The 26,902-nt window shown below is 42.7% G+C and overlaps 2 protein-coding genes across 2 annotated transcripts in view; both read left to right on the top strand.

Moving 5' to 3' along the window:
• Window positions 1-26,902, top strand: part of LOC308290425 (protein NLRC3-like) — a gene marked incomplete at both ends in the record, with an annotated part of 183,440 nt that overhangs the window by 42,005 nt on the left and 114,533 nt on the right. The gene's annotated exons all lie outside the window — the stretch shown is intronic.
• LOC308304093 (protein NLRC3-like) lies at window positions 9,423-11,162 on the top strand (the record flags this gene model as incomplete). The annotated part of the gene is made up of 1 exon (XM_080748652.1): window positions 9,423-11,162. A coding segment is annotated over one exon (1,740 nt), but the record flags the coding sequence as incomplete, so codon positions are not given.

The raw sequence follows: 26,902 nt of genomic DNA, 5'->3' as shown, positions 1-26,902 counted from the left end.
CCCGCATATCTGACCAAACATCTCCAAAACGTTAGTGACACCCACAACCACAACACCAGAGGGAGCGCACACAATGATCTGATAACACAAACCCATAAGACAAATATGGGTAAATTCTCTTTCTACAACACTGCCACCCAGGTGTGGAATTCCTTGACTACCTCCCTTAAAACATGTAGCTCGCTGGCATCCTTCAAAACTGCCCTGAAAACTCACCTTTCAGGAGGCCAGAGAAGGAGGTAGTTATCACTTCTCCCATAGACAGGTGAAAACTCACCTTTCAGGAGGCCAGAGAAGGAGGTAGTTATCATTTCTCCCATAGACAGGTGAAAACTCACCTTTCAGGAGGCCAGAGAAGGAGGTAGTTGTCACTTCTCCCATAGACAGGTGAAAACTCACCTTTCAGGAGGCCAGAGAAGGAGGTAGTTGTCACTTCTCCCATAGACAGGTGAAAACCCACCTTTCAGGAGGCCAGAGAAGGAGGTAGTTGTCACTTCTCCCATGGACAGGCCAGAAGTGAGCACCTCCACCTTTACCTTAGCCCCACCCCCTTGTTTCCCCAATCCTGTACATATAGTGTTTTATAACTGTGATATTATTGAATGTTTTCTTTTCTTGCTATTCATTATGTCCACAAATTAAATACTGAGGGCTTTCATCCTAAAAAAGACCGTAAAAGGTCTCATTTGAGATGTTCCTTTTAGGCAGGGTGTTTAACTGTACTTGTACTGTACTACATTTATACTGTATTGACTATACTTTTACTGTTCTCCATTTTTGTCTAATAAAATAATCAATCATAATGTTTTTCCTATTACTTCAACATGGAGTTTTACTCTGTTGTAAAATACAATGTAACAATACAGAATCTATAACAAACAGACTCTTTCATGCACATGATCATTGTATGAATATTGTTGTGATTCCAGAAGTGTTGACCACAGAGCAGAGTCTCCAACACCCAGCTGTGTGTCTATGAAGAGTGACGCGTCTATGAGAATGCCTCCTCACTTCAGTGAACCTGGACCTCCACACACACAGTATGTCAATCCTCCTGAGCTTCTTAAACTGTAGCTTACTGTATGTGGGAGCCGCGGGTGAAGAGAAACACTCCCATTTCTAGTGATATTTCATCAGAGAACAAGAACACGATTCCTGGGCAGAATCTCCACTTTTGTCAACAAAAGTGCCCTCAGGACTCTTGCTGGGGCCCTCATTCAGTCCCACTTTGACTATGCTTGCACCTCATGGTACTCCAACATCAAAGAATCACTAAAGACTAAGCTCCAAACCTCCCAAAACAAACTGATTGGGCTACTTCTCGACCTGGGGACCATGACCCATGTTTCTCCCACACATTTTGCTAGCCTAAGATGGCTCTGCGTTGAAGACAGAGTTAAACAACTAAAAATGGGAGTGACTTTAAAAATAGTCAACGCAAATCTGCCCTCCATCCCCTAAGTACCCGCATATCTGACCAAACATCTCCAAAAAGTTAGCGACACCCACAACCACAACACCAGAGGGAGCGCAGCAGCGCACACCATGATCTGATAACACAAACCCATAAGACAAATATGGGTAAATTCTCCTTCTACAACACTGCCACCCAGGTGTGGAATTCCTTGACTACCTCCCTTAAAACATGTAGCTCGCTGGCATCCTTCAAAACTGCCCTGAAAACTCACCTTTCAGGAGGCCAGAGAAGGAGGTAGTTATCACTTCTCCCATAGACAGGTGAAAACTCACCTTTCAGGAGGCCAGAGAAGGAGGTAGTTATCACTTCTCCCATAGACAGGTGAAAACTCAGCACCCCCACCTTTACCTTAGCCCCACCCCCTTGTTTCCCCAATCCTGTACATATAGTGTTTTATAACTGTGATATTATTGAATGTTTTCTTTGCTTGCTATTCATATGTCCATGAATTAAATACTGAGGGCTTTCAAAAGTAAAAAAGACCGTAAAAGGTCTTATTTGAGATGTTCCTTTTAGGCAGGGTGTTTAACTGGAGAACAGGGTAAGATCAACCACTTTGTGCTTATGTTGCCCTGGAAGCAAGAAAAAGTGAGCTGGCAGTAAATTCAAAACATCTAGACATATTTCAGGATGTCTGCTATCATTTGAAATTATAAGTAAGTGTCTATGACAAAGGACCATAAAAATATGACTTATTAAAAAAAAAGTGGTCATCTGGTTCAACTTGCCCCAGGTGAGGGGTAAGTTGATCCAGGTAAAGGGGTAAGTTGACCCACGTGATATTCTAAGCTTTTAAGAGTTTAAACTTGAACAAAGAATGTATGTACTTATTAGAAATATTTGAATAACACATTTCCCTTTTACAAATAGTCTTATTTCCTTTCTTACGGTTATTTAAACCGTAAGAAAAACCATTAAAACCAATTAAATTAAGTTTGTTATTCAGAACCTTTTAACACATATGGTGCCAATCTGAGTTTCCCGAGTTTGTATTGGTACTAGTGCTGTGCCAACCCCGAGTTTCCCGAGTTTGGGCCTTTTTTGAAAAAAATTTTTTTTTTTTTTTTTCAAAAAATTTTTTTTCAAAAATTTTTTTTGGACCTCCAGAAATGTAGTAGGCATGATCGCGATCGCGAAATTGCATGTTTAACCCCCATACCAACCCATTCTTTCAAACATGGCAGCCATGTTTGTTTACATCTGAAGAAAACATAATGGCTGATAAATCATGAATGCCTAAACGGATTTCCAAGCGGATTTTTTTGTTTGAAAGCTGTGAACAGCATCTACACACGTGGTGCATCATCTAGGCATGGGCGTGCACTTTTTACACACTTGCACAATTACATGGAAGTCTATGGTAACCATGGCAACGCGAGACATTGAAGAGAAAAAATCATTGCAACATAAGTGTTTAATATCTGCAATTATTAATATAATATTAAAAACTTCTCTTAAATTAGTGTATTCATCAAAATGAAAGATCATTCAGCATAAATTGAGTAGCAAAGACATAATACAAAATATGAATGGTGATTCACATAGTTCAATTTACCCCAAGGCATGTGGTTCATCTTGCCCCACGGCCACCATTTTGACAAAACCTGGCAAGCTTAATGCTTAAGGCTCATCTTTAGCTAAATGATTCACATAGTTTTATACATTGGGATATTACCAACATGCATGATATATAAGTTTAGACCTGGGTACATTTGCTTTAACATAAAAATCATTATACCATAAAAGTAAAAAATGTACTTCGACCAGCAAAAAACACTTTTTGGGGTAGAAATATGCTTTCCACTTTGCCCAGGTGTCTGTAAACTCCACAGCCAGGTGGAAATGATGTTTGCGTTCTTATTGTGGGGTCAAATGACAACTCATGTGTAGGCCTGGGGCGGTATGGACATTTTGTTACCGCGATTACCGTCTTCCCATTTACCGCCGGTACTGCGGTAATTACCGCACCCCCGTATCTATTAATTAAGGTTCGGCGATAAGCCAAAATATTGCAATCATCTTCCCAAAAGTCGCCTCTCCACAGTGGAGAGGTGACCACGTGGCCCGCGCTCCGCCAGTAATCCGTATGAATAAAAAAAGATATGCCACAACACAAGGTATGTATTAACATCCTTGTGTCGAGTGGATTACAGAGAAAGTTTATGCTGCTCCGTCATAGAGTTGTGCTCCGTACTCTCCTGCCCTGTGCACTGTGTGCAGGTCTGTGTCTGAGTGACATGTGGCTTCCAAACATGTGGTACACGGCCCAGAGCAGAGCGGCATGGAGCGCATGCGGTCCTCGCTTCTCCCCCGTTTTAAAACTCGCTTGTTTTCCAATAAAAAATAGACCTTTTTTTGTCTTTTTACCGCGGTAAGCACAATGACACCGCGGTAGACCTCGGTATACGGCGGTTACCGCCTCCAACCCTACTCATGTGTATAGTTTTAAAGATAAAGGGGGTGGTTCATCTTACCCTGCGGTTCATCTTACCCCGTTCTCCCCTACTTGTACTGTACTACATTTCAATTGTATTGACTATACTTGTACTGTTCTCCATTTTTGTCTAATAAAACCAGTAAGACTTCCTAATCGGGAGATAAGCGACCGTAGGTCACATGTATACACATCCATGTTGATGACATGAGTGTAGACATACTGTGTACCGATTTGAGTGATTTTAGGGGCAAAATTGTAGGAGCAGTGTCCAAAAATGTGTTTTGCAAGAATCGGCCTCATGGTGGCGCTAGAGGGCCATGTGAGAAATGAGGGGTGGGGTCTCCGCGCCGCCGAGGCGGGCGAATAGGTACCGGCCCCGGCTCTCCCGGTCGCTCCTAGCCCAAGTTACGGCATTTTATGTGCGCTGCAGTGGCAGGGGGTCCTCCACTGGGGGCGCGACCACTTTTGCATCCGTTCTGGAGCACCAGGAGTCGGTGGTCCCCGGGAATTCCCCGTGAGCAGCCCCGTTGGAGTGGTCATTTGGTAATTTTTGCACAAGTGCTAATTTTTTACACTTGGGGGTCCCCCAGGGACCTGGGGGTCCCTGGAGCTCCGGGGGTCCTTGGAGGTTGTAGTTTGCCAGGCAAGGTGTTTGTGTGGAAATTTTTGCATGGATCGGGCCAACGGTGGCCGAGATATGAGTAGGGGGAAAGTGTGACGTGTATGTGGTTATTTTTTTACACCTGGTTTTTACACCTGGGGGTCCCCCAGGGACCTGGGGGTCCCTGGAACTCCGGGGGTCCTTGGAGGTTGTAGTTTGGCAGGCAAGGAGTTTGTGTGGAAATTTTGGCATGGATCGGGGCAACGGTTGCGGAGATATGAGCAGGGCAAAAGTGTGACGGACGGACTGACGGACGGACGGACACCTGGTGGAGCTAGCTATAGTAAGTGCGACCTACGGTCGCAATAATCAATCATAATGTTTTTCCTATTACTTCAACATGGAGTTTTACTCTCTTGTAAAATGCAATGTAACAATACAGAATCTATAACAAACAGACTCTTTCATTCACATGATCATTGTATGAATATTGTTGTGATTCCAGAAGTGTTGACCACAGAGCAGAGTCTCCAACACCCAGCTGTGTGTCTATGAAGAGTGACTGGTCTATGGGAAATCCTCCTGTCTTCAGTGAACCTGGACCTCCACACACACAGTATGTCAATCCTCCTATTATACAATACACACTATAAGACCATACAATATACACAACGCTATAAAACAATGTGAAAATAATGGATAAAAACAAGACACAGAGTCTAATAACAGTATCCTCCCCTTTCAAGCTGTATTCATAGCAGTGGTTCTCAACCTTTTCAGGCTGTGAACCCCAAAATAATCATATTTGAACTGGAGAAACCCAAAATAATCATATTTGAACTGGATGACCATTTCTTCCTTTTTTGTATAGTTTGTTGATTACCGTTCACAGCGTCAGAATGAACACGTATGACAATAACGTTCATCAAACGGAAACAAAGAAGGTTCATTTCACATTCGCCCAAAATATGAACGTGTTCATGAACGATCGTTCATTGAGCGTTCGGGTACAACCCTGATATTATGTACACTCAGTGTTCCATGTTGATCTACTGTATGGCTCCATTTTAGTACATTTTACTGCTTTCTAGTGATATGTTATCACAATGTTTTTCCTGTTACTTCAACATGGAGTTTTACTCTCTCATAAAATGCAATGTAACAATACAGAATCTTTACAGACTCTTTCATTCACATGATCATTGTATGAATATTGTATGTGATTGCAGAAGTGTTGACCACAGAGCAGAGTCTCCAACACCCAGCTGTGTGTCTATGAAGAGTGACTGGTCTATGGGAAATCCTCCTCACTTCAGTGAACCTGGACCTCCACACACACAGTATGTCAATCCTCCTGATCTTCTTAACATGTTAACACGTTCAGAGCAATGAATGTGTTGAGCAAAAATACTCCTCCTGCTCATAACCTACTGTAGTTTACCATGACTCTGTGGGAGTCTAAATGTCAAAGCAAGAGAGGAAACCTCAACCCTCTTTAGTATAGAGAGGAGCTGGTAGTTTATACCTGTCACCAGTGGTACCTTTTTTAACCCAAGACCCAAAAGAGACATTAGATGTTGGCCCGGGACCCATACTAGTGAAAATAGCAGATGTACAAGCTCAAAATGTGTTGCTTTGTGCCATGTTGCTTGTAGATGAAGACATCTCTGAATAAATAGTTACTCCTGTGACCACAGTAACTACTACTTAATACAAAGATAATAAAAGTAATCGTTATTGTCCCTGAAGCGAATTTTGTCTTCATAAGTCTGTCTGTGGGTTGAGATTGGCACATATCCTGGGGCAATCTGCCCAGATCATGCATGTCACACGTGTCCTTTTCTTCTTTTTTAGTTTTTTACTCTCAAAAAAGCATCTGCAATGTAGTGCATTTGAAACTACATTGCAGGGCACATCATGGGGTGATCACTGCTTGCCTCCTGTGAATTGTTTTATTTGTATTTTTGTTTATTTTATTTTTATTTTGTTGCTGAGTGAGGTCAGCAGACAAAGTAACATGAGTGATATGAAAAAAAAAAAACATTGAAAAGCGTCAATGTGAACCAGAAATATCGGTACTTCAGGTTTCTGTATCTTCACCCTGATGGCATGAGGTGGAAGTAGAGATATAGAGGATGATCAGTGTTATTGATATAGTTATTGATACAGAGGATGATCAGTGTTATTTATTACTGATATAGTTATTGATACAGAGGATGATCAGTGTTATTGATATAGTTATTGATACAGAGGATGATCAGTGTTATTTATTACTGATATAGTTATTGATACAGAGAATGATCAGTGTAATTTATTACTGATATAGTTATTGATACAGAGAATGATCAGTGTTATTGATATAGTTATTGATACAGAGGATGATCAGTGTTATTGATATAGTTATTGATACAGAGAATGATCAGTGTTATTGATATAGTTATTGATAGAGAGGATGATCAGTGTTATTGATATAGTTATTGATACAGAGGATGATCAGTGTTATTTATTACTGAGAGGACTAAGCGTGTGATGGCCTTATTGTTCATACTTCTTACTGTCCAAAAACACAAAAGGTCAAGAATTGGGCAGAATTCCAACAATAAGCACTGCAAAGAACAAACAGGACTTAAATGTCTGGAGATTATAGGATGTTGTTAGATTGTTAGAACTTACAGTTACAGACCAATAAACAAAAAGATACATGTCTAAACCAGTCAAACACAATAATATAAGGGAACATCATTAATAATAATTCCATGACAGAGTTAGTGTTTCTATCAGTGAAGAATGATTATGATAATGAATGTATTTATTTATACATTCCAGACATCACAAAGTGCTTTACAGAGCAGGGTAAAAGAACAACATGATATGCATTTATTGACAATCTACAACACACGATCAGTGAATAAAAAGTAGACACACATTTTAAAATAGACACATGCAGATATAAAAAACTAAAAATGGCAAGAAGAATTTAAGAAAAGGTTTGAACATAGAGGTGGGTTTTTAAAAGGGCTTTGAAAGATGACACTGAATTCACACGTCGTAGGTCAACAGGTAGGGAGTTCCACAGCTGAGGGGCCCAGACTGTGAAAGCCCTGCCACCCTTTGAGACAAGCTGTGCTGTGAGCAGTTAACCCATTTAGACTGGGAACGCTTTATTACACGTTATTTTGTGCTTTAACTATTGAGACATAGCAGATATACAAGCTCAAAGTGTGGCACCGAGCACTGCAAGCTTGTAGATCTTCTATTTTTGAAAAATCTTGAAAATGTGTGCAAGTCTTTGAATATGTCAGTGGTGCTCAATCTGTTTCATGTGAAGGACCCACAAGATGATATGTATGGACCCCCATCTAAAAATATTTAGCAAACAAAGCAACATTTTAGTTCAAATGTTCGCTTAAAAATACATATATTCAAAGATTTGCACACATGTTCACAACTTTTTCAAAAATAGCAGATATACAAGCTCACAGCGTGGCACTCGGTGCCACGCTGTGAGCTTGTATATCTATTTTTCAATAGCTAAAGTATAACATAATTAAGGTCCCTCCACATTGGGCCCTGGTAACTCAGTCCCCCCCCCCCCCCCCCCTTGTGACGCCCCTGGATGTGGGAGTCTCCAGGAGGCTCTTATCTGATGATCTGACTGTACACAGACTGTAGGGTTCTAACATGATGATCTGAGGCTGAACACAGGCTTGTAGGGTTCTAACATGATGATCTGATGCTGAACACAGACTTGTAGGGTTCTAACATGATGATCTGATGATGAACACAGGCTTGTAGGGTTCTAACATGATGATCTGATGATGAACACAGACTTGTAGGGTTCTAACATGATGATCTGATGCTGAACACAGACTTGTAGGGTTCTAACATGATGATCTGATGATGAACACAGACTGTAGGGTTCTAACATGATGATCCGATGATGAACACAGGCTGTAGGGTTCTAACATGATGATCTGATGCTGAACACAGGCTTGTAGGGTTCTAGCATGATGATCTGATGCTGAGCACAGGCTTGTAGGGTTCTATCATGTCAGAGATAGAACTGGGAGACTGGCCATTTACACATTTAAAAGTCATGAGTAAAATCTTAAAATCAATTCTGGCACTGACCCACTGAGGTAGCCTCAGTGGAGAGCAGCCGGGATGGGGCATATAGTCCTAATAAAGTTCTTCATCTCCACAGACAGAGGAAGAGGACTGAGCAGACGTCCAGATGTTCAGGAGAGACATTCACAACCACACCTGGACTGAAGACATCCGCTCAGACCAGCAGTGGACAGAGTAAGACAATTTTGCAAAATAATTTGGACAATTTAGTAAAAAAATAAAAATATAAAAAAAGAAACATTGTCAAAAAGGGTACATCTATCAACTCTGGACTAAAACAATTCAGATAGATACCTATATTATCCCACACATGGCCCTCTTCTAGCACCACCATGAGGCCGATTCTTGCAAAACACATTTTTGGACACTGCTCCTACAGATTTTGCCCTAAAATCACACAAATCGGTACACACTATGTCTACACTCATGTCATCAACATGGATCTGTCCCATATAGCGCCACCATCAGGCCGATTCTTTCAAACACATTTTTGGACACTGCTCCTACAGATTTTGCCCTAAAATCACGCTGCGACCTGACGGTCGCTTATCTCCCGATTAGGGAGTCTTACTGGTATTTAACACATTAATAATGTGTGTAAACCGTTGTAAGCATGTAAAGTTATAAATGAAGCTGAATGTTTAAAATGTCTTCATTGTCTTCTCATAGCAGGTGTCAGTGTGCAGGAGGATTTAAAGGTTTATAAGATCACTTTGAACAGTCTGGATCGTGTGACAGACGTCACTGAAGTGCCCTCCCTCAGCAGCATCTTCACAGCGCTCTACATCACAGTGGGAGAGAGTGAAGGGGTTAATAACCAACATGAGGTCTACCAGCTTGAGACGCTCTCCAAGAAGAACACCCTCCATGACCAACCAATCAACTGCTGTGACATCTTTAAGCCCCTCCTCCTTGGCAGAGAGACACCAATCAGAAGAGTTCTGACCAAGGGCGTCGCTGGCATTGGAAAAACCTTCTCTGTGCGTAAGGTCGCTCTGGACTGGGCAAAGGGTTTGGAAAATCAAGATGTCATTCTCCTGGTTCCCTTCTCATTCCGGGAGCTGAACTTGGTCAGAGATGAGCAGCACAGTCTTCTCTCACTGATCCATGTTTTCCATCCAACGTTGAAGAAGGTCACAGCAGAGCAGCTCGCTGTCTGGAAGGTTGGCCTCATCTTTGATGGTTTGGATGAAAGCAGGTTGTCCTTCAACTTCAACAATGACATCATCTCTGATGTCACAGTGACATCGTCAGTGGACGGGCTGTTGACAAACCTCATTGAGGGGAATCTGCTCCCATTGGCTCTCATCTGGATAACCACCAGACCTGCAGCAGCCAATCAGATCCCTCCTGCATATGTTGACCTGGTGACAGAAGTACGAGGGTTCACAGATCCCCAGAAGGAGGAGTACTTCAGGAAGAGGTTCAGTGATGAGGAGCTGGCCAGCAGAATCATCTCACACATGAAGACGTCAAAGAGCCTCCACATCATGTGTCACATCCCAGTCTTCTGTTGGATCAGTGCTACCGTTCTGGAGGACATGGTGAAGACAGACGAGACAGGACAGCTGCCCACGACCCTGACTGCCATGTGCTGCCACTTCCTGTTGGTCCAGACAAAGAGGAAGGAGCTGAAGTATGATGAGCCTCATCAGGGGAAGAAAAGAAACAAGAAAAGAAACAGAAAAGAGGGAGAGAATCAACAGAAGATGATGGAGAAGGACAGGGAGGTTCTTCTGAAGCTGGGCAGGCTGGCGTTTGAACATCTGGAGAAAGGCAGCATCATGTTCTACCAAGAAGACCTGGAAGAGTGTGGTCTGGATGTGAAAGACGCCTCGCTGTACTCAGGAGTGTGCACAGAGATCTTCAAAAGAGAGGGCGTGCTCTTCCAGAGAGCAGTCTACTGCTTTGTTCATCTGATCATCCAGGAGTTTCTGGCTGCAGTCTACCTGTTCCACTGTTTCACACAGAAGAACATGGAGGTACTGAAGACATTCCTGGGACGTGACACAAGGGGACATGATTACACCAGTGACATGTCCTTGGAGGACTTCCTGTACGCAGCCAACCGTAAAGCCATAGAGAGTAAGAATGGTCACCTGGACCTGTTTCTCCGCTTCCTTCATGGTCTCTCACTGCCGTCCAACCAGAGTCTGTTAGGAGGTCTACTGGTTCAGACACAGTACAGTCCAGAGAGCATCCAGAGAGCCATCAACAACCTGAAGAAGATGGATGAAAGCCTTGCCTCTCCTGACAGATTTATCAACATCTTCCACTGTTTGATGGAGATGAACGACCACTCAGTGCATCAGGAGATCCAACAGTACCTGAAGTCAGGGGACAGATCAAAGACAGAACTGTCTCCAACCCAGTGTTCAGTTCTGGCCGCCATGCTGCAGATGTCAGAGGATGTTCTGGAGGAGTTGGACCTGGACAAATACACCACAGACGTGTTTGGGCGACTCAGACTCATCCCAGCTGTGAGGAACAGCAGAAAGGCTCGGTTAGTAGTCATGTGAATAGAAAATTTAGAACAGAAACAATGTACTGTATCTTCACACCACTACACTATAACTAGACATGATAGTTAAATCAACAGTGATACGCACGCACACACACACTCACGCACGCACGCACGCACGCACGCACACACATACACACACAAAGGTTAAGTCAGCGCTCAGCACAGCCGTTGTGCATATAACCACACACAAGCACATGACACACAAACTGTGTGCAGCCAGCAGCAGTCAGCAAGTTGATCAACCACAGCAAATAAAACAAATAATAATGGGCAGCTGCCAGTCAGACCTTACCTTTCAGAAATGAACACAGCGGGCATTACTGTAATGAGCCTCTGAAAATCCTCTTGTATAATCATCCTGGTTTTGGGTAAATTAATTCCTCTAACTCTGTGTGCCCTTCTCTGACGGTGGTGGACTTAATGGTGTTTTTTGTAATTCTTTCTCCTTCACCGCCTCTTTTTGTACTCACAGCCTAATAATCTTTATAGTTAGTCTTTTTTACATATTTGCTAGTTATACTACCTGTCTGTGCTTCCTGTTTACTTGAGTTCAGACTTGGCGGGTTGAGTTGAGTGAGTGTGTGTTGACCAGGGCAGGGCAGCTGTTTGGGCATTACGTGGGCGCCTCTCCCTCCCCCGAAGCGGCTTCAGGTGAAGTGATTGGCACATTTTTTAATAGCTGCATGCACCGGGTTGGCCAACACTGCCGCTGTCAGTTTTTCTTTTCTTTTTTCTTTTTTTCCCTTCCTCTCTCCCTCCCTCCCTCCCTCCCTCGCTCGCTCGCTCTCTCCCTCTCCCTCTCTCTCTGTCTTTTCCCCAACACATTTTCGGCGCCTCTCAGAAGCGTCGCTCTAGGTAGTTGACTAGTTCACCTATACGCGCCGGCCCTGCTTCCATCTGACTTAAAACACACCTCTTCACCCTAGCATTTGAGCCCTAGACCCCTCCCTCCCTGTGCCTTTTATCTGTCATTGTTTTATATCTTAAATGTTTTGTTTTTATAGCTGTTCTTACAAGGTTTTAAATGTTTACAAATGTTTCGATTGTTTTTGCTTTGTATTGTATTTGTTTTTACTGCGTTCTCATGATGTACAGCACTTTGGTCAACCTGGTTGTTTTTAAATCTGCTTTATAAATAAATGGACTTGACGTGTGTGTGTGTGTGTGTGTGTGTGTGTGTGTGTGTGTGTGTGTGTGTGTGTGTGTGTGTGTGTGTGTGTGTGTGTGTGTGTGTGTGTGTGGTCTGATTGACCACCTCTAATTACAGACTTGTTGGCTTTGGTCGTCTCCTCCAGAAGGAACACATGGAAGTTCTGTCTTCAGCTCTCAGTTCTAATCCATCCCATCTGAGACACCTGGACTTAAGTTCCAACCACCTGGACCGGGATCTACTGGATCTACTCTGTGCTGCACTGAAAAGTCCTCATTGTAGACTGGAGACTCTACGGTGAGATTAATTTACAATCATTATTTCCATCAGTGATGTATCATGTGATTATAATATGAATATTGTGGCATGAATAAGGTTGATATCATAGTAACACACATTGACTGGGATAATGAGGAGGTACAGTAACTACAGTGTGTAAGTATAATAGGTGATAAAATAGCTGGTTTATGTATATTGCAATAATCTAAATCAGATCTGAAGTAAATGGTTAATAAAGTTTTCAAATAATTAATTGTTTTTAGAAGCCCCGCCCAGAGGCTTCTACCGTCCTATGTGTGTGGGCGGTGCTTAGAAGCCCCGCACGGCAGGATTTGAGAGAAAATCAAGCGCTCCCTTCTCTAGTTCAGCTTCACAACACTGTGGAAAGAAATAACGCACCTGGGTTTGATATAAACTGATTCAAGGTGTGGATTATTGTGTAATTTAGACACTGGGTTAATCAGAAACCAGCCAATCAGAATCAAGTATTGGAACTAACCATTTTATAAACTCTGTTTTCAGTCATTTTGTTGGATCATCTGTTTTCAACCTGTTGCTGTTTCCTGTCTGTTGGAAGATTAAGTAAAGATTATTTAGTTCATGTTACTCTGTCTGGTTTTCTACTCTAAAACCCAGACAGTCCATCCAGACCAGGTCCTTTAATAGGTGGTTGTAAGCAGGTTCTCAGAATAATGTATTTTATAGCAGACAATCAAACATTGTGTGTTTTATTTGTCATTTAGACTGATGAACTGCTGGTTGTCAGAGAGAAGCTGTGAAGTTCTGGCCTCAGCTCTCAGATCTAATCCTTCTCATTTGAGAGAATTAGACTTGAACTTCAACGTGTTGCCGGTGTCTGGACTGAAGAACTTCTCTGGACTGGAGTCTCTGCAGTGAGTAGACTTGGACTGTGTCCATGTTGGTTAGTGCAGTGATTCCCTTGTTTCATGTTCCAATGGCATAACGTCTATTGTGCTAGTCTGCCCCAACAATCCCCTCCTCCCACCCCATTTATACAGTCATACACCTGCTGAACATTCATGTTTATGTGTATAATCTGTTGCAGTAAAATATCCAGGCAAAATACGCAAAATAAGCTGGGCTTGCATGATTTCATTAACCCTGCATTTTACTTTTACTTTTACTTAAGTACTGTACTTATTTATAGTTTTGAGGTATTTGTATTTCCAAATTCCAATACTAAAACTATAGTTACTAGTTACTTTGCTGATCTAAATTAAATATGTTAAAACATACATGAACCACTTTAGCCCTATTTTATACCTTGGCTATTTGAAAATAGCCGATCTACAAGCTCACAACGCGTCACATTGTGACACGTTGTGAGCTTGTAGATCTGCTATTTTCAAACATGTTGGACTTTTACTTTTAGTATTTTAAGTAGATTTTGATGCCAATACTTTTGTACTTTTACTCAAGTACATTTTGAATTCTGGACTGCTACTTGTAACAGAGTACTTCTAAAATGCAGTATTGATACTTTTACTTAAGTAGAAATGTGAGTACTTTTTCACCACTGCATTTTTACACATAAAGTTTATAAAGTCATCCTAACCGTTGTTCACAAAGAACACAAAACTGTGCTGTGTGTGTGTGTGTGTGTGTGTGTGTGTGTGTGTGTGTGTGTGTGTGTGTGTGTGTGTGAGTGAGAGTGTGTGTGTGTGTGTGTGTGTGTGTGTGTGTGTGTGTGTGTGTGTGTGTGTGTGTGTGTGTGTGTGTGTGTGTGTGTGTGTGTGTGTGTGTGTGTGTGTGTGTGTGTGTGTGTGCGCACCGACTCTGTTTAGGACAGAAGATATAATCTCTTCCCTTGCTAAATTAAACGTAATGTCTATATTATCTGCTCTGTTAAAATTCAGATATAATGACACTTTAAATTAATCCTACTTGATGCAGCATTCATTGCACTCCTTGTAAACTGAGCTTTGCCACGTTCATAAAGTTATACTACAGTAGCCTAGTAAGAAAAGGGTGTGTCACCTTTTCAATCACCTTTTTTAATCAAAACACATATTTATCTTTTGCAAGTTCCCACAATTTTAGCAAATTCCTGTAATGTCACTAGTAGCAGAAACACTGTAGTGTCAGGTAGTGGAGACGTTGTGTTAGACAGTCAGACATTGATGCATTGTTGTTCTACTTCCTACAGAGTGAAACATGGAGGAGAATTCTGGAATTCTAATCCTAATCCTCAACTCCTTACAAGATGTGAGTATCTGTCTGTCTGTCTGTCTGTCTGTCTGTCTGTCTGTCTGTCTGTCTGTCTGTCTGTCTGTATTTGTATACAGTGTTTTATCCTCTGTTGGCCCCTCCCTCCCTGGATGCTGTCCTGAAAGCTCTTCAGTAGAGCTTTTTCGGGAACTGTGAGCCTCCAATTTATAGTGACGTGAATCCTTTATTAAGGATAAAACCTGAAGGTCCAAACCTGGCTGTGCCCAGCCCAGTGCACACTGTGGATGATTTATTTGAGGGTCCACGGCCCACCGGGGAGATGGCCAGCCAGTGCGGAATACCGGTACATGATTGCTATAGTTTAAGCACTCAAACGTGCCCAAACATAACCGTGGGGTCTCTCAATGTATACAGTAGCTACTGTACATGCTGGAGTTAATGATGAAACCCGACGCTCCACCTGTGCCCACAGCGCACCATCTTCCCCGTGGGCACCGTGGATTTATTTATGCCACCTGGAGATCACTCAACACCAGCCAGCCTTCATCCATCAATGCTTAGAGCCTCATTCATTCTGCAACCACTGCATTCAGATGACCTTTAGTTTCCAGGATATCTGTCATTAATGTGGTGAGCCCGTGAGATCATGGCCATGGGGAATTATTGCTTGTAACCAAATGAACGCGCACGGATATGGTTTAAATTAATATCCCAAAGTATTCAGGGCAGTGACTTGTGTCATTCATGTCGGCTGCAGTGCTATAGCCTCCTTGTCAAAGATTGTAGCGTTGGTTAATCCCACATTCCCACTGTCAAAGACTGCTGTGTAAACCAAAATGCTGCTGTTCCAAGCCTAGTTGTGTGTGTGTGTGTGTGTGTGTGTGTGTGTGTGTGTGTGTGTGTGTGTGTGTGTCTGTGTGTGTCTGTGTGAGAGTGTGTGTTTGAGCTTAAAAATTCAGCCCGAGCCCTGTTGTTAGGACGTATTCCACTTGTTCTGGCCGTAAAGTCGGGGCCGTCCGCCGCCACCTACCGGCGGACCCCCGCCACCTACCGGCGGACCCCCACCACCTACCTGTAGACCCCCACCACCTACCTGTAGACCCCCACCACCTACCACCTACCTGTAGACCCCCGCCACCTACCTGTAGACCCCCACCTACCTGTAGACCCCCGCCACCTACCTGTAGACCCCCGCCACCTACCTGTAGACCCCGCCACCTACCTGTAGACCCCCGCCACCTACCTGTAGACCCCCACCACCTACCTGTAGACCCCCACCACCTACCTGTAGACCCCCACCTACCTGTAGACCCCCGCCACCTACCTGTAGACCCCCCCACCTACCTGTAGACCCCCACCTACCTGTAGACCCCCACCACCTACCTGTAGACCCCACCACCTACCTGTAGACCCCCACCACCTACCTGTAGACCCCCGCCACCTACCTGTAGACCCCCCAAACCTACCTGTAGACCCCCGCCACCTACCTGTAGACCCCCGCCACCTACCTGTAGACCCCCGTCACCTACCTGTGGACCCCCGCCACCTAGCAGCAGACACTGCAGCCCAATAAAAAGGCCGTAACTCGGGCACCCCGGCGGACCCTCGCGGACCCCGCAGACCCCCACGCCGCTGGGAAAGAAATATGGGAAAATAGTCTAAGGTAGCCGATCTACAAACTACTGCTCCACTCCACGGCCCCTGGTGTATAAATGTGACCTGACGGTCGCTTATCTCCCCATTAGGGAGTCTTAAGCTGGTTGCACACTGCTGCGTTTTTCGTTGCAAAATGCGTTTTTCAGGGCAAGGAGAGAGAGAGAGATAGAGAGAGCAAGGGACCGTGTGGTGCGCGAAACGGGCGTCAGTGTGCAAACGTGACTGACATAACGTGAGGTTGATTTTTTTATTCACGCGCTCCGAAATTCACCCCGATATTCGGCCCGAAAAACGCAGCACTGTGCAACCTGCTTTACTGGTAGATCTGCTATTTTCAGAGCGCAACACCCGAGCAGAATCAAACATAAAATGACTTGTCTTTTAGTTCTACTGGATCTCGTCTCCACTAGTCCCTCCCTAACATTTTAGTCTACTTTTATTTATTTTTACAAAATTGTCAGTAAATTCAGTCTTAGTCATATTATCTTAAATGTGTGTTTAGTTTTTATTTAGTTTCACACAGTGACAAAAGTTGACAAACATTTTTCGTCATAGTTTTAGTTGACAAAATCAACACTAATAGCCTATCAATCATAATAAAAATACCTGATCTACAAGCTATTTTTACTGAAAAAAACTACATAGGGCATAATAATTCATAATAAATAAATGTTTTCTCTTCCTACAAATGTAGTGGAGTTAAAAGTACAATATGTGTCTTTGAAATGTAGTGAAAGTCACAAGTATCCAGTAATACAAATACTCAGGTATTAGTACCTTAACTACACAACATTAACTTATTGTGTACTCAGTTACTGTAACCATCTCTCTCTCTCTCTCTCTCTCTCTCTCTCTCTCTCTCTCTCTCTCTCTCTGTGAATATTTTAATACTTTTTAATATAAACTATTTGTAATATTTCCTGTCTTGTTCTCTCATCAGACTCCCATCGTCTCACACTGGATCCAAACACAGCGAGCAGAACACTCTGTCTGTCTGAGAGCAACAGGAAGGTGACTCGGCCAGAGGGGAAGGAGCTTCAGTCATACCCTGATCATCAGGACAGATTTGATGATAAGTGTGATCAGGTTCTGTGTACAGAGGGTCTGACTGGACGCTGTTACTGGGAGGTAGAGACGAGTGGACGGGTTTGGATAGGAGTGGCTTACAGAGGAATCAGCAGGAGAGGAGAGGGTCCTAATCGACTTGGGGACAATGATCTGTCCTGGAGTATGGACTGTTGGGGAGGCGATTACTGGGTCTCTCACAATAGTAGGACCACTTTCCTCCCTGTTGATTCCTCTGGCTCCAACAGAGTAGCAGTGTATGTAGACCATGCTGCTGGAACTCTGTCCTTCTATGAGGTGTCCTCTGACTCACTGAAACACCTTTATACCTTCCAGTCCACATTCACTGAACCACTCTACCCTGGGTTTAGGGTTAATGACTCCTCCTCCTCAGTGTGTCTTTGTGAGGACAGATAATGTCTCTGATGAGTTGACATCAACCAATATGGTTGTTATGGATGTGTGTTTGAACACAGGAAGCATTTTGGACATCCAAGGTTTCCAGCCAACAGCAACATAGTTTATGTATATATTTATATTTTATATGACTACAGTACAGTCAATACTGCAACATAGAAATACTCTGATAAAAGTAAAAGTCCAGAATTCCAAGTAAAAGTGCAAAAGTATTGGCATCAAAATGTACTTAAAGTTGTGTTGATTTCACCGACTAAGAATATGATGAAAAATGTCTGTCGACTTCCTTTTTTCACTGACTAAATAAAAGCTAAACAAACACTGAGCTATGATGACTAAAACTAAGACTAAATATAGAATTGTCAATTTCGTAAAATGTCAGGGAGGGACTATTAGTGGAGAAGAGATCCAGTAGAACTAAAAGACAAGTCATTTTATGTTTGGTTGTGCTCGGGTGTTGCTCTCTGAAAATAGACGATCTACAAGCTCACAACGTGACGCAGCGCGACAGGTTGTGAGCTTGTAGATCTGCTATTTTCAGCACACAACCAAGTATAAAATCAGGCATGCCATCATGGCCGCCAAATAACATTTTAGTCGACTAAAACTAAAATAAAATCAGATGACAAAAATATGACTCAAACTAAATGGGGGGTAGGGGGGCTGTCTCATAAGGATGCAGCTGCAGTACACAGTTCTCCCTTACCCAAAGTGGTGGCAGTGTCTCAATCGTGGGCTGGAATGTGTAGGCGTCCGTGTGTCTCTATAGAATCAATGTTCAATTTCAATTCAAAGAACTTTATTGGCATGAGAAAACATATGTTTACATTAACAAAGCAATGTAATGTCACACTGCGGTGCTCTAGACATGTTCTCTGTCTACTGTCTCCCCTCTGCTCTGTATGGCTAACACATTCAAGTATCAAATTAAATGTTAAACACTTCATCTATTTAGAAAACAAGAAGGTATGTTGACTAAGACAGTCCATACATTTGGAAACATATTTTTACTTCAATATTGTCTTCAGTTCATGTAGGATTATTTTAAAAGTAGGCTAACTACAGTTGAATTGCAATTTGACTTCTATGGGCTGGCTTGCAGTGCACCGTTCTCCCTTACCCCAAGTGGTGTCACTGTCTCAATTGTGGGTGTGAATTTGTAGGTTCCTGTGTGTCTCTATAGATGCCTTAACAATGCAGGCGCAGGTCTGCACCAAATGAACCCCACCGCCCATATGATGCAATGGATAAGTGGTCACTGCACTCACCTTTAAAAATGCATTCCATGTTTATATTGCACGTGACGTTGTTGCTTATGTTTAGCATAACATCCACTGGCAAATCAATTTCTTGTCCAAACAATACCCTGTAAGGCAGGGGTCTTCAACGTTTTCAGGCCAAGGACCCCTTAGTTGAGAGAGAGATGAAGCAGGGACCCCCACAACCCATAGATTCCATATAGTTTCATTGTTTGACGGCACAATCATCAGTGTATTTTGGTTTCATGTCAATTTGTGTTTTCAGATATTCAACCACTTGAACCGTCAATACTTAAAAATCTTGACCTTTCACTCTGTACTTAGTCTGCTCTTTTTCTCCTCTACACCAAAGCTCTTTACCAAAAATAGCCGATCTACAAGCTTGTAGATCTGCTATTTTTTGCTAAAGTTATCATGGAGAACCGGAAAGATTGGAGACTCCGATGGAAGCTCGTCTGAGGACGACCGCGAGATATCAGAATATGGACACTAGGGTTCAAGTGGTTAATATAAAAAAAGAGGAAAAAAAAGCTTCTATCACACAAAGATTTGGAGGACCCCCTGTAGTAACTCTGAGGACCCCCTAGGGGTCCCGGACCCCCTCTTGAAGACCCTTGCTGTAAGGAGTCATGTGACATCTTCATGGATGTGTGTCTGTTAAGAGGTTGTTGTATTTTTGGACGTAGTCCATTATGTATGTTGATGATTGGTCGCAGTCACTGTCACTCATTTATTTGTATGTTTAAGTCAAGACTCTGAACCCCCAGTTGCTCCTGATGAGCAGTAGGTGGCGCTGTATAAATGCACCATTTACCTTTGTATGTTCTATGTAAATGCAAAGCCTAAAAGGCAAGTCTCATTTATATGTTCCAATGTCCAAAGCCAAATACACAAATCATTGATTGCAATAATGTGTATGACAATCAATTTGCACTGTCCTAGTGTCTATTACTGTTTATTATTATTGCTATGTTTTTGCTTTTACTTATGCATTATTTTAATTTTGTGTGAAGCATTTGTTGTGTGATTTGTTTTTGTTCTTTGCAACAAAGGAAGTTGACTCTGCCAGAGGGAGAGTCACAAATTATTTTACCAAATATGTTTATATCCATCAGACAATTCCAACTTACTGTGGACCTTTTTTCTACTTTAATAAAAAATAAATGTTGAATACAACCAAATCTTTGCAGTTTCCTTTATAGTGGTGTACTTTAAATCCTCAGGTCAAGCTCATTAAGTCTAATCAGCTGTGTGATTAATATGAAATGCATTATGCTGTCTGGGCCTGTTCCCATACACACCCATTGTAACTTCAAACTCCATTTTAACCAGGATAAAGTCATCAAAAACACCCTTTATTTCTGGTGACTCATACTGTCCTACTAATACATTTAGTTTTTAATATTCTTTTGTGGGAAATGGAAACATTAAATACAATCAGATTAACGTTCATGTTTCAGCATGGATTTATCACCTTCTGTTTTTAGTTACTGCAGTACCCTTCTTCAACCTGTAGGTGTCCTACCTGACCACAGGAACATAACATAACATACTCTATACTCCAGAGTGGTCAAAATAATGTCCTATTCACAAAAGAAAAAACTAGAAGCAGTGCTCTTCCGAGCACAGGTCTCCACCAGGTCAGGTAGGTCCTGGTGGCGCGCCGCTAAATGGGAAAAGGGTGTCATGTTTTCTTTGGCCTTTAACGGCAATGTGACATGATTGCATGCATGATTTGAGGCATTTTGATCCAAAAATGTGTTTGGCAAAAGTCGACCTGCTGGTGGCACTATAACAGGCCAATGTGAAAAGAGTGGCTGTTCCTTGAGCTAGTGGGAATGTGCATGCAGAATGTCTCTGTAATCACAAGCTGCCTGTAGAGATACTGTCTACCCATTTGTGTGATTTTTGGACAAAATCTGCAGGAGTACTGGCAAAAGTTAGTTTTGCAAAAGTCTGCCTCATGGTGGCGCTAGAACAGGCCCATGTGAATTAAAAACGTGGGGCAGAGGTTCTGAATTGGTATCCAGGGAGTGTGTGTGCACAGTTTGGCAGTGACCAGGCCAACGGCGCCAGAGATTAGCTGGTAAAACCTGATGGACAGACGCACAGACACACAGACACTCATACACGGACGGACGGACAGGGTCGAAAAGGGAGTCTCTCCCCATGCCTTTCGGCTGGTGGAGACAAAAAGTTAGGGATTGCAGTAAATTGTAATGTTGCTCTAATACATGATTGTCTTGAACTAGCAAGAGGCAGTGTGCAGGTCTAATCTTTCATCCTACTACTTTTTGTCTTTATTTAAAGGCCAGTGGTTCTCAAAGTGGGGTTCCGAGGACCCCCAGGGGTCCTTGAGGGGGTTCAAGGAGGTCCACAGCTAAATTAGTCTTTATATTAATAGTGTATAGCATCACATCAAAGAAGGAAAAATACCAAATTTTATAAGCATCTCTTAATTTAGAAAAACATATTACCCAGGGGGCAAACCAGCCTTTTTTTAGGAAACCTGCATTTGCCCCGACATACAAAGTTGTCCACCAGAAATATTATCTATGACCCAGTAGGATCACAACCTATATGGACAACCCGGTCAATTTGTACAACAAAGTCCAATATGGCCGCCTTTAGTTTTAATGGGGGGGTGAATAGGGCAACATTTTAAACTGAGGGATATTTCCACGAAACTTCACAGGTTGATCAATGGTATACATATGAACATTTTTTGTATTGCAAGTTTCCATGAAATCCAATATGGCCGCCATAATATGGCCGCCATAATGTAAGGACCCAGAAAATAGGTTTTGCCTCTAACTTCTGAACCAGATGAGCTAGAAACGCAAACTTGGTGTCTATTTCATGGTGTCTGACCATGGGAGACTCAATGGAATAGCTAATTTTATTATTGGGTGTGTCTCGACCTTTATTGTGCATATTTGCAAGATGGTGGACTCCCAAAATAGAGCTTTAACATAATTTCTATCATGATTGTTGACTGCTTTTGCAAATACAAGCAATATGAATCCATTTGCTAAGATTTATGGCACAGAAGGGACTTATACCTGTATTATTCTTGAGTTTGCATGTTGTCAAAATGGCTGTAAACAAGATATTATATTTCCTGTCCGATTCTACTGTATGTAGTTGTAGCAATGACTTCAGATAAAATCAGAGACCAAAACAATGTATCTTAGAAATTATTTTTTAATAAAAAAAAAGAAAAAAAGAGAGAGATTATCTCAATGAAATGAATGCAACTGCCTTTTTGGGTCTTTCACACATAGACATGCACATGCTTTCCAACAACTTCAGCTTCAGGGAAATTATAATGAACACATGATTAAAACAGGCTGCATTATAATGCAAATAATTGCTAGTCACTATCACTGTCATGTGTACCTATCCTGCTGCATCTTGTCTCCAGTCCTTGGCAATGACACCCCAAGTAGCTTGCAATTCCCTTCTTCGCACATGAACAGTTTTTCTGGCAGCCTTTGATACAGCTACATGATATTGCCTTGTCCATTGATATAGGCCAGGCTGGCTCTGTAGATGGACAGGGGACTGCCTTCCCATCACTGAGAGACCATCCATATTCAGTGAAGCAAGGGATGTCTGGCTTCGCGATGTGTGCAGTTTTATGTATTATGGCTGCTAGAGCAGCTCTTTTCAGGTGCAGGCTAAAGGCATTTTCTGTAGGTGGCAGCAGCTTCAACAGGGTTGATCGGTTATTTAGGAACTTGTACACTCTCAGCTTTGCCAGGTCAAAGTCCTCCGAATGGTCAGCTTTTGATGCATATACTGTACAGCTATTGTGAGGTCTCTATCCTGATTCTTGACATCCTCTGAGAGGGAATAAGAGGAATTTTCACCAAACTTCTGAAGTGCAGGGAGATCTAGACCCATGCTGGTCTTGAACCATGCCTTCTTTCCAGTGAAAAAGGGATAGCTGGTGGTATCTCTGCCACTCAGGCTGTGAATAAAGGGCAGGGCACGACACTGTGCGAGTCCAAGGGCTGAGACCATGTGATGGATAGGAAGATATGCATCCTGCTCTGTTCTCACCCACAGCTCTGGAAGGTCTAGGAGGTGGGTGGCAGCATGATATAGGCACATGATGATGATGACTGTGTCATTAGCATGGATGACAACTCTGTCAACTTTGTGAGCCTGGACACTGTAGATGGTGTGTAGAATTACCCTTGTGTCGGCCTCCTGTTGTGTTGACTCTAGTGCAGGGACATCAACAACCCACCCCTCCTTGATCACCACACCCCTTGTCTCTTCTTTAAATCCTCCACTCAGGTAAAGATGGGTTGTACCAAGAGCAGACTTAAGTGTCTCATTTTGACACCATTCTTCACAGAGGAATCTTAGAAGGTTTGCTTTGTTTTCAGAGACAGCAAAAAACTCTTGAGGATCAGGAGCTGTATATTGTGCAGAGACTTCATATTCTTTTGCAGGTTTTGAATGGACATACCTGTGTTCCTGCTCAGCTGTCTTAAGACTGGGTCCACTGCCCTGCCCTTTATTCACAGCCTGAGTGGCAGAGATACCACCAGCTATCCCTTTTTCACTGGAAAGAAGGCATGGTTCAAGACCAGCATGGGTCTAGATCTCCCTGCACTTCAGGAGTTTGGTGAAAATTCCTCTTATTCCCTCTCAGAGGATGTTCAAGAATCAGGCTAGAGACCTCACAATAGCTGTATATGCATCAAAAGCTGACCATTCGGAGGACTTTGACCTGGCAAAGCTGAGAGTGTACAAGTTCCTAAATAACCGATCAACCCTGTTGAAGCTGCTGCCACCTACAGAAAATGCCTTTGGCCTGCACCTGAAAAGAGCTGCTCTAGCAGCCATAATACATAAAACTGCACACATCGCGAAGCCAGACATCCCTTGCTTCACTGAATATGGATGGTCTCTCAGTGATGGGAAGGCAGTCCCCTGTCCATCTACAGAGTCAGCCTGGCCTATATCAATGGACAAGGCAATATCATGTAGCTGTATCAAAGGCTGCCAGAAAAACTGTTCATGTGCGAAGAAGGGAATTGCATGCTACTTGGGGTGTCGTTGCCAAGGACTGGAGACAAGATGCAGCAGGATAGGTACACATGACAGTGATAGTGACTAGCAAGTATTTGCATTATAATGCAGCCTGTTTTAATCATGTGTTCATTATAATTTCCCTGAAGCTGAAGTTGTTGGAAAGCATGTGCATGTCTATGTGTGAAAGACCCAAAAAGGCAGTTGCATTCATTTCATTGAGATAATCCCTCTCTTTTTTTCTTTTTTTTTAATTAAAAAATAATTTCTAAGATACATTGTTTTGGTCTCTGATTTTATCTGAAGTCATTGCTACAACTACATACAGTAGAATCGGACAGGAAATATAATATCTCGTTTACATTTTGACAACATGCAAACTCAAGAATAATACAGGTATAAGTCCCTTCTGTGCCATAAATCTTAGCAAATGGATTCATATTGCTTGTATTTGCAAAAGCAGTCAACAATCATGGTAGAAATTATGTTAAAGCTCTATTTTGGGAGTCCACCATCTTGCAAATATGCACAATAAAGGTCCAGACACACCCAATAATAAAATTAGCTATTCCATTGGGTCTCCCATGGTCAGACACCATGAAATAGACACCAAGTTTGCGTTTCTAGCTCATCTGGTTCAGAAGCAAAACCTATTTTCTGGGTCCTTACATTATGGCGGCCATATTGTGGCGGCCATATTGGATTTCATGGAAACTTGCAATACAAAAAATGTTCATATGTATACCATTGATCAACCTGTGAAGTTTCGTGGAAATATCCCTCAGTTTAAAATGTTGCCCTATTCACGCCCCATTAAAACTAAAGGCGGCCATATTGGACTTTGTTGTACAAATTGACCGGGTTGTCCATATAGGTTGTGATCCTACTGGGTCATAGATAATATTTCTGGTGGACAACTTTGTATGTCGGGGCAAATGCAGCACACCTTCCTTTGCCCCCTAAGTATATGTGTCCCAATCTCACTGAGAGCCAGTCATCTCGGAAAGTACAGCTTTAGACAGGGACTGAAAATACTTTTTTTTTTTTTCACTAAAATGTGATAAAGCCACTAAAGCATTTCATAAATTTCAGGCTACATTTCACTTAAACGCCAGAGCTTAACTCTGCATGTAAATAAGACTTTTTTTTAATTAATGTGAGAGATCGTCAGGTCATTTGCAGGTTAGACATTTATTTAAAACTTGAATATCTCAAAAGTAGTATTTCAGCATGGCATCATTCTATAAGCCATATCTTCAAAACTGTTGGGTCAATCTCCACAACCAATATATCATTGTGTAGCTATGATCCCCAGCTTTCAAATGAAATGAAAAAATGAAAATGAATAAAAATCCAATGACTGGCTCCCAGCCAAATTGGGACACATATATTGCTTTCTACAAAACAAATACCTTAAATTAAATACATTTTGTTCAACCAATGAAAAAAAGGAGAGCACTCCAAATGGCCAGGGGGACAGGCGGGCAGACTTGTGCACTTTAGACAAAACATGTTCAATAAAATATATATTTTTTGCGTGCACTTTTTAACTATCAATACAAATAAAACAATTGTGGGAAATACATATGAATTCTATTATGTTTAGTTGTTTTGTAATAATTTAATTAGTCATAATAATTTAATTAGTCATGTCATGTGACATGATTTTCTTTTCGCATTCACGTGCGATGGAATGGAAGACGGAAGTAAGTGAGTCTTCCCTCTTCCTACCTGAACCCACAGACATAAAAAGGTAGACGCCTCTTCCGGCTCTCTGGTACCCGTCTCGCCTTGGTGGGCATTTTTGATTGACAGGCTTCTGTGTGCGTAAGGTCGGTGGGCAGGTTTGAATGGAAACGTCCCGGAAAAGACCCGTTGTGATTGGCCAGTAGTGTTTTTGAGTGGCAGCCTGCCCTCGACACTTCCTCTTTTGAGCCCACCAAGGCGAGACGGGTCGCTCCAATCAACTGCAGTGGGTGGACGAGGTATCTAGCTTTTTATATCTGTGGTGTGTACCTGTAGCGTGACTGATAGCTCAAACAAATTCAGCAGCAAACATGGATATCCGTCCATTTCTGAAGCGTAAAACGCCAACACAGGAGCCGCAGCCGCCTGACGACGGCAGCCAACAGCAGCCGGTCCCGACCATAGCAGCAGATTCTGCCGAGATACCAGCGGCCCCAGCAGAGCCGCCAGGCCCGCAGCCGCTAGCAGCAGCCCCAGAACCACCACCCAGCCCGGGGCCATCAGTTAGAGTGGATGAGGCCCCAGAACCACCACCCAGCCTGGGGCCATCAGTTAGAGTGGATGAGGCCCCAGAACCACCACCCAGCCCGGGGCCATCAGTTAGAGTGGATGAGGCCCCAGAACCACCACCCAACCCGGGGCCATCAGTTAGAGTGGATGAGGCCCCAGAACCACCACCCAGCCCGGGGCCATCAGTTAGAGTGGATGAGGCCCCAGAACCACCACCCAGCCTGGGGCCATCAGTTAGAGTGGATGAGGCCGCGGGGCCTTCGGTGGATGATCTTGGGGAAAAACACAAGCAACCTGTTCTATCTGAATTCCCCTAAAAAATGATTGGAAAAAGCAAAAGATCTTTTCCCACCATTTATTACAACTAGAAGCCGGCGACCTGGCCAACTCGGGAACGATGTAAATAGGGAATGAATG

The sequence above is a fragment of the Nannobrachium achirus genome (genome assembly GCF_963921795.1).
Source record: "Nannobrachium achirus genome assembly, chromosome: 1".
Classification (NCBI taxonomy): domain Eukaryota; kingdom Metazoa; phylum Chordata; class Actinopteri; order Myctophiformes; family Myctophidae; genus Nannobrachium; species Nannobrachium achirus.
The sequence above is the reverse complement of the archived record's forward strand: the minus strand, read 5'-3'. Positions and strand labels throughout refer to the sequence as shown.